This window comes from Triplophysa rosa, linkage group LG6 (genome assembly GCF_024868665.1).
Source record: "Triplophysa rosa linkage group LG6, Trosa_1v2, whole genome shotgun sequence".
Lineage (NCBI taxonomy): Eukaryota > Metazoa > Chordata > Actinopteri > Cypriniformes > Nemacheilidae > Triplophysa > Triplophysa rosa.
The window spans coordinates 15,431,179-15,446,672 of NC_079895.1; the positions used below are offsets into that span (position 1 = coordinate 15,431,179).

General features: G+C 39.2%; 1 protein-coding gene across 3 annotated transcripts; it reads right to left on the reverse strand.

Annotated features, from left to right (window-relative positions):
- Positions 1-3,603: 3,603 nt before the first annotated feature.
- On the reverse strand, positions 3,604-13,499 carry etv5a (ETS variant transcription factor 5a). Of its 3 annotated transcripts, none has more exons than XM_057336290.1 (13): positions 13,365-13,499; positions 11,462-11,596; positions 11,286-11,376; positions 11,112-11,159; positions 10,718-10,768; positions 9,108-9,231; positions 8,716-9,000; positions 7,938-8,221; positions 6,248-6,307; positions 6,068-6,136; positions 5,620-5,789; positions 5,430-5,531; positions 3,604-5,332 (listed from the first exon to the last, which is right to left on the reverse strand). In XM_057336290.1, exons 2-13 carry the CDS (start codon positions 11,507-11,509, stop codon positions 5,102-5,104), a joined length of 1,563 nt encoding a protein of 520 aa, XP_057192273.1. In that variant the 5' UTR covers positions 11,510-11,596; positions 13,365-13,499; the 3' UTR covers positions 3,604-5,101. The 3 variants fall into 3 exon arrangements, with proteins under 3 accessions (XP_057192273.1, XP_057192271.1, XP_057192272.1); XM_057336288.1 differs by having other exon boundaries at positions 11,286-11,379; XM_057336289.1 differs by having other exon boundaries at positions 11,286-11,392.
- Between the last annotated feature and the right edge of the window lie 1,995 nt (positions 13,500-15,494).

A 15,494-nucleotide genomic window follows, 5' to 3' on the forward strand; every position in this document is an offset into this window, starting at 1 on the left:
TTTGAAGTATTAATTACAACTAAAATGACAGAAATTTGTCTAAACCACGTTAAGCTGTTTTCTCTTATAATGGACTTCTATGGTGAGAACGCTTAACGTGATATTTACTTTATCCGCGGACCAAGAGCTCGTTCTTTTGACAGCAGCATGCGTTTATTAGAAGTAAAATTTGACAGAAAATTGGTTTTCCTTTATCGCTGTTTAGGTACGTTAAGCGTTTTAGAATGTCCCACTAAAGGTCGACAGGATTAACAAAAACACCTATGTTAACTAACTCAGCACATCATTGCTTGGAAATAATGACGGTTCTTTGTTCATAATGCATATATTTTAACGTAAAATAAGATGATTAAAGGCAAGACGGAAATTTGTTTGTGTTGTTGATAATGTATGGCTCAGCTCAGCATCTCTGGCTCTTGCCAGGTCCAAGGCGTAGATTAGACCCACGACGTGTGAGCAGTAGCCTGGCGCGCTACTAAAATATAAACGGGAGAATGTTATCATTCATAGGCTTTAGCTTCAATTTTGATTAAATTATTTTCTAATCGGTTGCATATTATGTCGTGGATATATCCCTCGAATGCATCCTGCAGTCCCTTTTGTCTTGCTCTCTCAGATATTTCACATGTTCGCCAAAAATGACTAATTATCTACTTGGGAATGTCTGACACCGGTGCATACACACAGCCAGGCGTGAAAGCTTGACAGGCGTAGCAACAGTAACTAAGGAGGGCGGGGCTTCTAGTAGCAAGTAGGGTTGCACGGTGTACCGGTGCTACGGTAGCATCGCGATGCTAATTAGCTTCAAAATTTCCGCGATGCCGCTCTATTTATTAAAACGGTAGTGCCGTAACTACTGTTGCATATGCGCATTTACGTTAATTATTTTGAACACTTTAAACTGTCTTTTTGCGGTGTTTCTCTCCTAAATGAATCCGTGTTTTGAACGACTCGGACGAGATAATGATTCAGTGAGTCATTCATCAAGACACTTGTTTCGTTCTTGAATGAATCAGCTGTTTTGAATGAGTTGGTTGAATGATTCACTGACAAAAAAAATGCCGCCATCTACTGGCCGTTTTAGTCACATTTAAAATAAGCCTTACATTTTCCTTTATAAGCATTGATATACTGTATATGCAATTTGTAGCACATTGATTGAATTAGTTCCAATGTTTAAAAAAATATTTAGTGGTTACTACAGTAAACTTTGCTAAAACTACTAGACACTATATTGTTTTTAAATCTTACCACAGTAAATATTAAAGTATTCTACAGTATTTGCTAAAACCTATCCAATTGCTACAGTTAATACTACAAATATTGTAGTGTGCAGTATAATACAGTTCACTAAATGCAATATATTTCATTTAGATCTGCGTATTAAGTAATTTTTGTCTATTTTGTAGATTTTAATTATGAACATGACACAGCATCGCAATACTACTATGTATCGTGATATTTCATAAGGTATAGTATATTAAGATATGTTTATGTTACCGTGACAACCCTAGTAGCAAGACGTCCCTACAAAAAAAGTAACCCGTTTCCTAAATCATGAATGGTTTTTATTTACAGGTAACCTCTGAAACAGCCAACTACATTTTGATAAGTAAAAAACTGTGTATTGAACATTTACCTCTGTGCTCTCTTTAGATAGTTGTTAGTTCATGTTTTAAGAGTCCTGGTCACACCCACCGACCAGGGTTTCGTTAATGGAGTTACAAGTATGGCCACTAGAGGGAACACATAGCACGATTAATTTCTCGCCCGCTGCTAGTGTGTGATTCTAACCGTGTAATAACAACGGCAATTATATTTAAGTAAAACTAAGTAAAATCAATCGAACTATTAAAATGATTTTTTTTCATGTCTTAATCCGTTTGTGTCTCAGCAGTATGACAGCTGCTTACAAGGGAAAATAAACAGCGGTGAATGGTGATTTAGGTCACGTCACAGCCCATCCTCAGCTCTATCTTGCTCCATTGTACTAAAAGATGTGCTCAAAGCAAATGGTATGCATTAGCTGTCGGGTTTGCTAAGTGAAATCAATACATCACTAAAACACAGTCATTAGCAGACTACACTGCAAAATATATGTTGATGGAACTCCCCATTAACTTTTTTGCATGAGAGCAATATGCTGTTCCTCCCTGTAACATTAGTAAGTTATATAGTATAAAATAAACTACAAATAAAATCGTTGTGTTGACTAAAGAGTTATTTACAGGAACCTAGGAGAGTTCAAAGGTTAAGTAGCTTCCTGGAGCAGATGGGGTAGGGGGTGTTGCCACGGTGAACAGCAATAACATCTCTGTTTTTGGCTACTGGAATCATATTGGTCTTAAAGGAGTAGCTCACTTTAAAATTTCCCCTATTGACTTTCCATAGTAGGAATAAAAATTACTATGGAAAGTCAATGGGGGCAAATTTTGAAGTGAACTACTCCTTTACCTATTTTCAAGGTTTGGGTGTTTCTTTAACAATAAAATGGCATATGCAGTCGGGCAATTTCATGCAAAAGATGGAAAAATATTAATATTATTATTGCTTCTGGTTTGCACATTTTAATTCACAGAAATCCTACAAAGTATGTTCTCTCAAAAACGTGCATGCTTTATTATCACACTTTTTTTTCCTCTTTTAAAATAGAAAACTGATGCCAACATGGCATGATATACCCAAAAAACAAATGAAATTCTGCAAAGCAAAATAAATGTTGACCCATTATGACGCATATTTCATATGGGTTCAGCTGCAGTGATAAACAGGCTTTGTATTTGTATTTTAAAATGTGTTTTAAAATTAAAATACAATGTAAAATGTACTGGATTTCCAAATTAAATAGGCGTTTAAAATTTAAAACCACCAATTGTTCGATTCAGCCTTAATAACCATACTATTGTTTACAGTCTGTCATGCTAATAATACATTTCATTCTAATTTCAACTTTAATTTAAGGTCGTTTTGTTTAATTTCACTCAAAAATGTTGCTACTTTACTAGGTCGCCACTTGATGATGTTCTATCTGGGTCCTGAAGCAAAACTTAGCAGAGACCTGCAAATCTGCAACCATCCCAAATGTGCCTGAAAAGTGCAATAGATGCCAATGCACTGCAACTAGACATCAGTGTAGGCATATGTAGTTATTGAATTTAAAAACTCTAATCCAAAAGACAATTAATTTATAAAGCCTTAGTGAAAAACAACTGTGCAAACAATGTGTATTTGGATAAATAATTAAGGTTGCTCATGCATCCAAAGCTGAGAAGTTATTAAATAATCATAGATAGAAGCATGACTATGAGCAGACGCACATTAGCTAACCATATAAAGCCCTGATGAAAGGCCAGTGTTGCCCTTGGGACAGCAAAAGGCCTTTAACTGAATAGAGACTGATCAATAGTGAGTTTCAGATTCAGAGCAAGAAAGCAATTGCCAGCCCATTACCTCCAGGCTTATCTAGGAACGGCCTTATCTCACACATTTGAAAATTATTATTTTCAAATGAATCAGTATAGATAACTTGAAACAGTATGCTCCACAGGAGTAGGTTACCCATTGTGAAACAGATGATTACAAAGAGAAACGCCAGAGTGCAAATGAAGCAGAATGGACAGTTTATTGTACCCAGTACAGATTATAAGCTCAGCAGTGTAAGGTACACATTGTGAGGGGACAAGGTTAAGCCTGTACAAGTGCAGACAACCTTTCTGTGGTGGCGGTTGAGACAAGCCCCTCATTCAATGAGAAAACTGTTCATGTATAAGCTGCACCTCTCATTTAAAGGCACTGCTCTCGAACCCACCAGGAAAAGGTGTCCGGTAACCAGCGGTGTGCATTCACTGCCACACAGGGATCCATTTAAAACATACATAGAGAATCTGTTACAGGCAGAACTATACAGCTTATTCAATAAACTCAAATAAATGCAGACTTTGCAAAAATATATAAGTTCATCTTTCCAAAAAAAGAAAGAAACGAGAGAATACAAATGCAGAAACTCCACAATTTCTTTTTTGTCCAGCATAAAGCGATATGTTAGTGGACAGCTGAGTACATCATGCAAAAGGAAGCAGTGGTCTTTTGTCAACTTGAAAATGTATTTGTTTACCTTATTGCATGCAAGGCCCTGATAATCCTGCTCTCCTGGTGCATTAAAATCAACGATGACAAAATAATATATGCCAGAAATTATGATATATGCTAAATTAATCTTAACTTAACTTACACTCAAGAGTCATCAAGGAGAAATTCTGACTAGTGCATCCCTTTTGAATGTTGTCATGTGAGAAAATAATATCAACTCTATATTTAAAATTTGGCATTTTGGGGAGCTAAAACAAAAGAATTAGCTATAGTCATAAAGAAATATGTTTAACAATTGGTTAACAGTCCTGTGAAGTTGACTAAATATACTTTAGAGTGCCTCTGGTTGAACTTTACATCAACTCTTGGGTTAACAAGCACGAAACAAAAAAAGTTAATACAAAACAACACTTGACAAAGAATTCAGAACCAACGATACAAAAAATAAAACATTGTTCTGTAGGAATCCTCAGCATCATTAAAGTTGTCCACGTTTAAACAAAACGTATAAAAGCCAGCCTTAACAAAGTCTTAACAAGAAACAAATGGGTTGTTTTTTATCCTCCTTGCAAAATAAAGCCCTTTTGACTTCTTGTCTACATGGTTCGGAGGAAACACAAAATTAAATTGGGACCAAAAAGGCAACTATTAAATAGTGCTGCATTGAAGGGTTATCTTAACATGTCTCTAAATAATTTGTTACCAATTGTCTTTAAAAAGCGGATTGTCAAAAACAGAATTGCTACAATTCTTGCAGTGAGATTTGTCAGTCTTTCAAGCACCGTTCTGCTCCAGCTCAACCGTTTCTTTTCACAGCATTGACCGTTTGCCATGAGGAAGGTTTGAGCGCTGGATACCGTCTTTGCTCATTTCCTCGACATCCTTCTAGGCTTCTTAAAGTGTCTTGCAGATATCTCCTCATTCTTTTATATGTTAGGGAGGGTTAATCTGGAAGTGGACAGTTCAGGAGTTGAGGCAACAGGGACAGATGTGTTTCAGTCAGATCAACAGTTCAGTACACGTAACCGTCAGGAAAAGGCATCCCGGCGACGCACTGCTCACCACCATCTACCAGGTACGAAGCCCCATCATCGTAGTGCGTCAACGGAAGTGTGTCCTCATCCACGCCGGCGAGGCTGTCAGGATCTGCTTTAATGTTGGGCCTCTGGTTGTCTGGGAAGGCCATGGAGAAGAGGGCCTCGGGATCACACACAAATTTATATACGTACCTCTCACCAGCCACCTGAAAGCAACAAACAGGAGATGTTAAGCTTGGAAGGACAACTAGACCAATATTTATGATTTCAGTATAGAGTGAACCAAGGTGAACCTGCCTTTACCTTCTGCATTATTCCTTTTTCGTAATAGTAACGCAAGGAGCGACTCAGCTTGTCATAGTTCATGGCCGGCCTGTTCTTCTGGATGCCCCAGCGTCGAGCCACCTGAAAAAAAGCGCAGGAGAAATATAATTTCCGCATGTTGGATTTGCCAAGTATGAGAATGAATAAAGTAAACGAAAGAATAGCTGACCTCCTCTGGCTCTATAAGTTTGAACTCCATTCCACGTCCCGTCCAGGCAATGAAATGGCCGTTGGCGGGATCATCAAGGAGCGTGACCAGAAACTGCCAAAGTTGGAGGGAGCCACGGCGCTGGTACGGCGGGCCGTCACGAAACACAGAGGACTCTTGCTTTATCTTCCCTGTCAGGGGGAAAATTATGAGAATTAGAGTTTGCCCAGAGGTGCACGAGCAAGCAGATGAGAAATTCCAGACACAAATGCAGCTAATGTGGAGACCGTGTTCATTTCACACCACTATGATAGCTCTCTCCTCAACCAAAATGGGGGAGGGATGTCCTAGTAAAGTCTGAATATTGCAGACGGAGCACTTGACATAAAAACCAGCAGCCTCACTAAAATGGTTTTGAAATTAACTTAACGATCTACATGCCTACGTGTGATCTATTGTGAAGTCTTACCTTCAATTCTCTCCGGAACCACGCAGGTGTCGTCATAATACAACTGCTGATCTCTGTCAAATGAGAAGTCTACAAAGGGACATAGATAAAGTCTGTTAGATTATCATAGGATTCAATTCTATTCTGTTGAATGATGAAGCCACAGTGAGTATTAAACGTATAAATGCAGCTGTCACTTACTCTCATGGTTTTGGTAGAAACTTGCTGCCCTCCCAAATGAAGACTGACACTTAGGCACTTCTGCAAAACAACATGAACAGAAGAGGATTATTAAAAAAAGATACAAATAATAAAGTAAAATGTTAAACAAAATACAACAAAACAAGTGCTAATTTACATATTAATATTTACAGATTTGATATATAAACAGATGTTTTAATGGAACACTATAAGGCCAGATCAAAAACACTAGTGATTGATGGAATAGCCGAGCTTTGCTTGGCTTGTCTGATCTCATGCATCTGATAGGACTGGCAAAGCTCATATCAACACGCCAAAGAAACATGCGCCATTAGCAATGAGTCTACTGAGTCACCAAATAGGATTAGCTACCATGTCAAGATACTGGATCAGTTTTTATCTGTCCTCGAGTGTCCTGGCGAATCGGCAGGACACTTCGCCCCTTTCCGGCTTTTCTCTGAGCATTCTCATTGATTGCATCATCTGTCAGGCTGCCATACATATTAAAAACCCAGTTTGGCTGCCTCGTACAAATGTAATACTACTCTTCCTATGAATGTGACACGTAAACGATTTCAAACATATAAGTATAGGGACAGTAAAAAGATTAAATGTATGGTTCACATGTTAGATGACCAAATGAGCAGAGGAGGTAGAAGCTCAAGACAGTAGAGCATATAACTTAATGATTAGTCGTAGCAGACTTTTCAGATTTTACAGAAGAAAACGAAATCCTGATCTGGATTATTACCAATCTGGAATTGGGTAAAATGAACCAGGATATGTGACCCGGTCTGGCAAACATAACTGAAGAGGATTTTTTGTGATTTACATTAATATAACCTTGATATATTTAAAATTGACTGAGTGAGATCTAAAGTGTTCATCTATTCATTTTCTTCATATTACAAATAAAAAGTCATTGATCCAAAAATATATCATATAATATTTTTTGCAGCAATAAAGGCACATTACCTATTTGCATAATTCTTATGGCTATAACTACTTCTATGGCTTCTACTTTCATGCGACTTAACCTGGATTTCACAGACAGGGTCACATATGATCTCTAAATGCAACTAAATGCAATTTTTGTTCAATGTGAAAGCCCAAATAATATCTTCAAATACTTTTTATTATTTGAAAGTGAAAGTAACCTATTAGTCAGATATGGTGACCCATACCCGAAATGTGACCTCTGCATTTAACCCATCCAGAGAGTAGTGAACAAACGCACAGCCAGTGGTGAACACACGTACACCCGGAGAGGTGGGCAGCTATCACTGCAGCTGCCCAGGGAGCTAGTAGGGGCCTTGCTCAAGGGCACCTCAGTCGTTACCCGCCGGCCCTGGGAATCGAACCGGCCACGACTGCCCCAAATACCTATTTGATTATTATTGTAAACAATAGTTTATTAATAACACTGCACTAAAGGTATGTCCCTCACTCAAGCCTTGTCAGAGCGGCTCTTCTTTGCACGCAAGGTTCAAAAAGTGTATGCACGTGCATGTGTACGTGCTTTTGTACGTGGACACCTCACTAAACATTGCTAAAAGTCGCAGGCCCATGCAAGCACACATAAAGCATTCCATGCCCTCACCCAGACAGCTCTCATGAAGCCAAGCCAAACCTGCCTGACACATTCTGAAAACCCTAAAGAAGCCATAATCTTTTTCTCACGAATCCTCACCAGAGTCAAAGCAGAAGTCTCGCGGCTCCTGCTTGATGGCCATCGAGTGGAAAGCCTGGGATGGGCCCATGTTGGGTACACCCTGCTCGGCATAGCGGGGGTCTAGGAGCTCCTGTTTGAAGCCCTGAGGAGGCACGGGAACTAGGGGCTCGGACATTTGGCGATGGTAAGGTGGCCTTCCATCTCTAGGTGAAGTGCTTGGGACCTGTGGCATGAAGTTGGGTCTTCCCTGGGTGTCAGCAGGCGGGAACGGAAGGCAGGGCTCTGAAAGTTGTCGCTGAAACCTTTTGGGCAAATTAAGCAACATTCATAAATCAGATTAAGCACAATATCTGGAAAAATACATGCTTTTGATGATAACGTTTATTAAGTCATAAGCACAAGCACAATGTAATAGAGATGTCTGGGTATCATGGGATAAATAAAGAAGCAGCTAAAGTCATCTTCCACTGAAACGGAAGTTGCAGGCATTGCGCTACTGGCTGTAAATGATGTGCCACACATTCCTCTGTAAACTCCCAGGAATTCTGCTACAGGTGGCAGGCCAGATTCCCAGCCAATCTATTCCCACGGGGGTCATATTATTACAGCCCCCTCACAGCGGAGTGCTAACGCTACTGCAATACAACATCCGAGTGATCTACACCACAAGGAACATATCTTGACCTTGTAAACTTAGCATAGATGAAAGGTCATCTGCCTATACTATATAGTGCTCTTATAAATATACATATAGTACGTTCACAAGTTCAAGTCCAACTAAAATGCAGAAACTAACCTAGGCTCAGCATTGAAGTGAGCGTCACGGTTCAGGGGTGGACAGGGCACTGCAAAAGGTGGGCTCTGGCTGTGGTGAGGGAGTGTCGGTTGGCCGGGTGTGGACTTGGTCATCGAAGGCAGCCTGTGAAGAAGATGCTGCCCTAATGTTGTATTGGGGACAGGGGGAGGAGTCTGTTCGTGCAGGGGGTGTGTCCCAATAGGATTGGCAGAACCGCACGGTGAGACGGGCGTTGAGGGAGGAGTCAATGGCTTGTACCCAGCTGAGGGCTTCCTTTCATAGGCACTGCATTGAAGGAATCAGGAAAGTTAGTCATCTTTACAAGTAAATCATCAAGGACGTACTTTGATTTGATCAATGATGGATGGATGGACGAATGAATGGATGAATACCTGTAGCTGTAAAGGCACTTCTCTCCATACAGCATGGGACTTCTGTCTTGGCTACAGGGGGAGAGCTCTTTGGAGGGACTCAGTTCCCGTTTGATCTTGGTTGGTGGTGGGCCATGAAACATCACTGTGAAGCAAAAAAGAAGCAACAATGAAGCATCCACACAAGTGAAGCGAAATGCCTCATAAGGAGATTCTTCTCCACCATTAAACTGCCATACTTAACGGGTAATGACAATTGACTGCGAGGTTTAAAAGCTCTTCGCTCTGTCCATCAGCAACGCGGCGCAGAACGATGCATGCAATCAAAGCGCTCCCCTCAGATTTCCATCATAGCAGAGTCAATACTCATGAATCAGTGCGGTCGTAATTCAATGATCGTGAATGATTTTCCTCCCCGCACTGTAACCATTAGCCCCTGGATCTCTGCATCGAGATCTCATATCCGGCGCCACATAATGGCAGATGCAACTGGATCCACAGAACTCGAGCCAGATAAATCACCCAGGCGGCACTGGCTTTAAGAGGCCATTCGGTTGGCACATGAACGCGTTGAGAGCAAAGGTGCACTCCCTCCCATAGCTCCTCTATTAAATAATCTCCAAAATGAGTGTAATTCTGCCAGTCAGGGTTATTTGTTAGAAAAGAGGCCAGTCCTGATATGGCACTGGGAGGGTGTACATGTGGGGGCCGTGTGACAACCAGATGACCTGAGGGCCACCCATTGATTTTGAATAGACTAGGAGAAAAGCTTGGAATCCGTCCAAACAAACGCAAACAAAAAACGAACAGTTTTATATGTTATAACAGTGTCTCATATAAATAGCATGTCAAAGCATTGACCTTCATAATATACAGTGTGGCAGAACTGGACTATAAACACATGCCCTGACATATAAGACTACACACACTGTCTCCCAGCTTCAACATCAGACGAAAACAAAAACAAACTTAGGAGGCAAAAAAAGGGGGAAGCACAAAACGCTCTACTGAGAATTCCTCAAGTATTTCCTTTGGCTCTGATTCCTATGGCCTGGCCTGAGTGATTTTGGACTGAGAGCTCTCAATGGAGAGTTCAGGAGCTGTGGATTCGGTGGGTTTCAGAAGGCCAAAAGAGGAAGCCTTTCCTCTCACCCTGCCCGTTGGAATCCGCTCCATTCCAGAGGCTGAACTGAGTGCATGAACGTGTGAAATCTGATAAGGAGCTTGGCTCATGTGATGCCCGATACCAAACGGCTTATTACTCTGAAAAAATAGGTGGTGGATTTAGGCAAGACTAAAAGGATGAGGAAACACCATTTAAGTCCTCATAAATCAAAGCACTAAAATGGGTTATTGCATTGAGTGAGGGAATGTCCGAAGAAAACCAAATGAATAATAAAACTATCCAATATGCAGGATTATATTGTGAGCTTAACTCACTTTAGTAAGACTTCAACAAATTTAATTGACTACTCCATCCACACCTGACATCATCTTTAGTTAAGCTATCCTTTGTTCCCCAACGTTGGCTTTAAATTTGAGACAGATATGAATAATAACTAGACTTCTCTGGACTACCTCCAAATACATCGTCAAAGTAATAAATAAATTATAAATCTTGAGAAACTCACAGTTCTCCGACTGGAAATCAGGGACAAACTGTTCGTCATCGGGCACCTGAGCTGTAGAGAGAAATTGGAGAGATTGAACAAAGTTGCAAACATGCCCCCTGCTGCTGAACAATCTGCAGATCAATGTTAATTTGTCAGAAAACATCAAATCTGTGTACGTTCCTTTCATCTAAACAAGAACAGCCATTTTGATGCCAACTTCCTGAATACTGCTGCAAGGTTGGTGCAGCAAACCAGTTTAAATGCCCAGAAGTTTTAGAAAAATAAAACAGCTGTGTGTTCTCTTAGAAATACTCAAATATGTGCAAATATTACAAGAAATATTTATGAATCTAAATATAAATGTTTGATAGCTGCATGACAAAGCACAATAAACATTAAAACAGTGCATTACCTTCTGCGATCCAAATCTCCTGCAGCTGGCTGAGGTCCTGGAAAAGTTCTGCAGATAACAAATAAAGACAAGAGAGTCTGAGAAAAGCCACTGAGATTTATCCAAAAATGTGATACATTAAAGGCTGTCTACAACATATATCTTGCTGTTAATAATATGTCATGTCAGATTTACCTTCTGTATCCTGAGCGAGTTCAGTCTCCACTAACTTTCTTTTTCTGTCATTAAATGGCCTGCTGTATGTTTCCTCTACTTGTAATGAATTCTGCTGTGGAAAAACACTACGGTCAGTGTTATCAAGTCCAACTAATGACAAAAATAAAATGAAAAAGCAAAAAATAAATACTTACATTAGGTGTAACCACAAAAGGAACTTGCTGGTCATAAAATCCGTCCATGTTACCAGGGTCTTCAAGAAGGCTCCCAGAACAGGGTCTTCGCTTAAAAGCGATTTTTATAGTGCCACTTTAAGTCTTCTGTTATCTCTGAGAAATAAAACAATCAATCATGTAACAAACCTACTGGGCAGATTTCACCAGCGTGTCCCACATCAAATAAACCCTGTAAACAGACATGACAAAACCCTCAGATCCATCTGATCCTGCATACTCAACCACCCACTTCTCCCTCTGTTATCCATCACAACATGTCTTCTGACAGAGCATACGTATAAAGACAGACAGAGAGAGAGAGAGACAGAGAGAGAGAGAGAGAGAGAGAGAGAGAGAGAGAGAGAGAGAGAGAGAGAGAGAGAGAGAGAGCGCAAAAAAGAGCAAGAGAGCTGTGTAATGCAATCCACAGCAAAGATGAATGTAAAGCTTACATAAGCAAAGTCAACCATCTGGGACTGCGATTAGACTATGAAGGGAAGGACCATTACATTATGATTGCGTACAAATTATATAATACAATAAAGCTTAAATTTTGTCTAAAATCTACCATGAGGAAAGCTACGAGCTAACCCTAAAACATAAACTCATAAGAGGGACGACTCTGTGCTCACTTTACTGAAGATATCCTGCTGTTTCTGTTAAGTCCCATTCTAAAAATATTATTACTAGCAATAATAATAATAGTTAGACATAAGGGTTAGAATTATTTGGTAACATTTTATAAAAGGTTGTATTTGTTAACATTACTTATAATGGATTAGCTAACATGTAATGACAATGTACTTCTACAGCATTTATTATTCTTAGTTCATGTTCATTTCAGCATTTTCTAATACATTTTAAAATCAAATGTTGTAACTGTTAACATTAGTTAATGCACCATGAACTAACGTGAAAAATTGTATTAACAGTAATTTACATTAAAAAACGTTTTTGAATGCTGAAAACTATATTGTTTATTGTTAGTTCATGTTAGTTAATGCATTTACCAACGCTAACAAATACAACTTTGTTACCAAAACTATTTTGTAATTATTATTTAAACGCGGTACTATTTTAAAGTATGTAGGCTATATTATATCGACATGTAATCATATAATGAATGAAATTCTTTATTATGAAAACTATTTGATTAAAATATAAAAAATAACTAAAAATATCATAAATTTACGGAAAACTAAAGTCGCAAAGCTTTTATCTTACTGCTTAACGTACAGTAACGTAAGAACAGATCTGATCAAACGTACCAGTTCGCACTTTTGTCATGACGCAATAAACTTCGCAATTTTTAAAAATTAAAAACTCAAAACAACCACATGCCCATGTACAAAAACGACTAAAAATTTGAACCGCAGTAAAAAAAAAAGAATAAACATTGCGCACTTTTGAGACATCTAACGTTACCCTTCAATTAAAAGCTAAAAGTAATGATGATAGGATGGAGCAGGGATAAAGACCACCTCCTCCCGCTCTCAGCCCCCTGACGGCCTCTTGTTTTTCTCAATGAAGTGAAACTCGATCCGCGGGGGGAAAGAGAGACCTCCATTCATAAAACCATAACGTTACACCGTTCATGTTGCACTGACCCCACCTATAAATGTCAAGTTAGTGCGCTAATCCCAAGCACACACGCTCCAGTAAACGTTGCAAAATAACAAAATATCAAGACCAAATTCCATGCATTAAAATGGTTGCAAAATAGTATAAACCCTCTCTAGGAGAAAATGGCGTTCGTTTTTCCCCAAGGAGAGATGTGTTTGCAGTTGCAAGCCCATGATAAACTTACGTGCCGCGTAGAAACAACCCTTTCCATTCAGACATATCAGCGATAAAAGTGTGAAAATTTGAGGGTTAAACTCACCCCACTGATGCCGTGCACTCTCGGAACGGACTGAAAAAGAAACACAGTTTCAGATTTAATCCCAAATGGATGTCTGCCACTCGCTAATACGGATCAATAAATGCGCACTCTCCGATACGCAAAACTTGAATGAGGTGTTGCAAATGGACTGCTCGGTTTTCCCTTGGGCTCGAGAGGCATTTGCCTCTGAAAGCTCATTGGCTCCGGGAAAACGTCACTCAAATCGGTAATCCAATGGTTTGCGAGAATTACATTGAATATGTATTAAGCGTTCAGCGACCAATCGAAGCGCGAATCTGTCCTATTTTTATGAATGGCTGAGTTTCATTCATTTCTAGATTTTTTCGCACGTTTCCACAGGCACTTAAAGCGCCAGACACAGAGATGTTTGCCAGCAAGGCATGACGAAAGTTTGAGGACAAGTTTGAAAATACGGTGCAAATACCTCTTCATTGCACTGGCCTTAAAGAAAGACACAAAGTATACAATACCACGATTAGTCTGAACTTTCTAAAAAAGTGAACCATAAAGAGAATGCCATGCAATTTTACCATTTTGAAGTAAAACACTAGATTATGCCATGAGATGTATTTAGTCTATAAAATTAAATCTAAAGAAAATAAAAAGTGATCCCCAAAGCTATTATCATCATTATTATTATTATTATTACATAATACAGTGGAATCAGAATGCAGGGACCACTTGTAGTGTGACAGAGATTTGCACAGTATTATTGTGGTCAGGGCCAGATGTCCTGGAATCTATTTAACAAAGCAGCTTCTGAGAAAAGAGAGAAATCCTGCATCAAGTGTGAAGAGGATAATCTCCAAAATCCTTCATGCTTTCAAGCAGAGCCCACTTTTACAGGAAGACAGTGTTAGCAAGAGATATGCAGTATGCAGTTACCGGTGTCATTGTTTGTCCTACAGTACCTGATGCTGATAAAGATAGGCTTTTCAGCTCTACCAAGTTGTCAGGGTCTCCTTTTTATAGCACCTTCGCTGATCCTTTGTAGATGTGGTGGGTGGGATGGGGGTGGCAAAGAGCATCTTGTATTTCTATTCTGCATACTAAATCCAGGGTGATGACACAACAGCATCACTACACAGCAGCACAGCTCTCACTATCTACTATGATACGTTACATTTTAAAGTGATTCACTGTTGAGTATTGTATTCATTGCTGGATTGTTTCTTTGCTCATCAGAAGGGGATATTTGTATCCAGGACTGGGTCAGTTCTGGCAGCCTGCCCTTCGCGGGAAAAGTGGGCTAATCCAGCCTCTACATGGAAGGAGATGTACCGCACATTAAAGTCAAATGAGAAGTGACAGATATAGGTAACAGCATGACAGCAAATCCAAACTGATTCTGGCATCTCTGTTGGTTCAATCATGTGTAAGACAAAGAAATACCCAAACCTCCAAATCTTGTATGATCTATACAAGATAAAAAAATGAATGAACGCTGAAAAAGTGGAATGAAGGCTAAAGCAGCCTAAGGACGTTGGTGCTCTCCCAAAGAGACAAGATGTGACTTGATGACTATTAATAGTTCATGTGGAGATAATTCCTGTCTCATTATCTCTGCACACACAAGATGCGTAGGCTTTGGCCCAGCGCACAGCTTCTTGTTGTGTAATCTTTCTTTTTACAGGGCTGTATTTTTCAAGTGCAGATGCAAAAGAGATTTCAATCACACAGCGATCACGAGACATTTATCTGATAAATGATGTAGATACTGTAGCTAACCTGTTTTGTCATCTTTTCTACTTGATAAGATGTCCTTTTAATATTTTAGCAGTGAAAAAACCTGGTTCAGCGTTACACTTTATGGTATGGTGCTGTAGAAATATTACTAATGTACAGGTGTTGGTCATATAATTAGAATATCATCAAAAAGTTGATTTATTTCACTAATTCCATTCAAAAAGTGAAACTTGTATATTATATTCATTCATTACACACAGACTGATATATTTAAAATGTTTATTTCTTTTAATTTGATGATTATAACTGACAACTAATGAAAATCCCAAATTCAGTATCTCAGAAAATTAGAATATTACTTAAGACCAATACAAAGAAAGGATTTTTAGAAATCTTGGCAACTGAAAAGTATGAACATGAAAA

Excerpts from the sequence above, each read along its gene's own strand:
- etv5a (XM_057336288.1), bottom strand. The coding sequence starts at position 11,509 with ATGGACGGATTTTATGACCAGCAAGTTCCTTTTGTGGTTACACCTAAT. Across the intron at positions 6,308-7,937 it reads AGACTTCTGCTTTGACTCTG|AAGTGCCTAAGTGTCAGTCT; the intron begins GTGAGGATTCGT and ends GTTGTTTTGCAG. Across the intron at positions 5,790-6,067 it reads GGTTCCGGAGAGAATTGAAG|GGAAGATAAAGCAAGAGTCC; the intron begins GTAAGACTTCAC and ends TCCCCCTGACAG.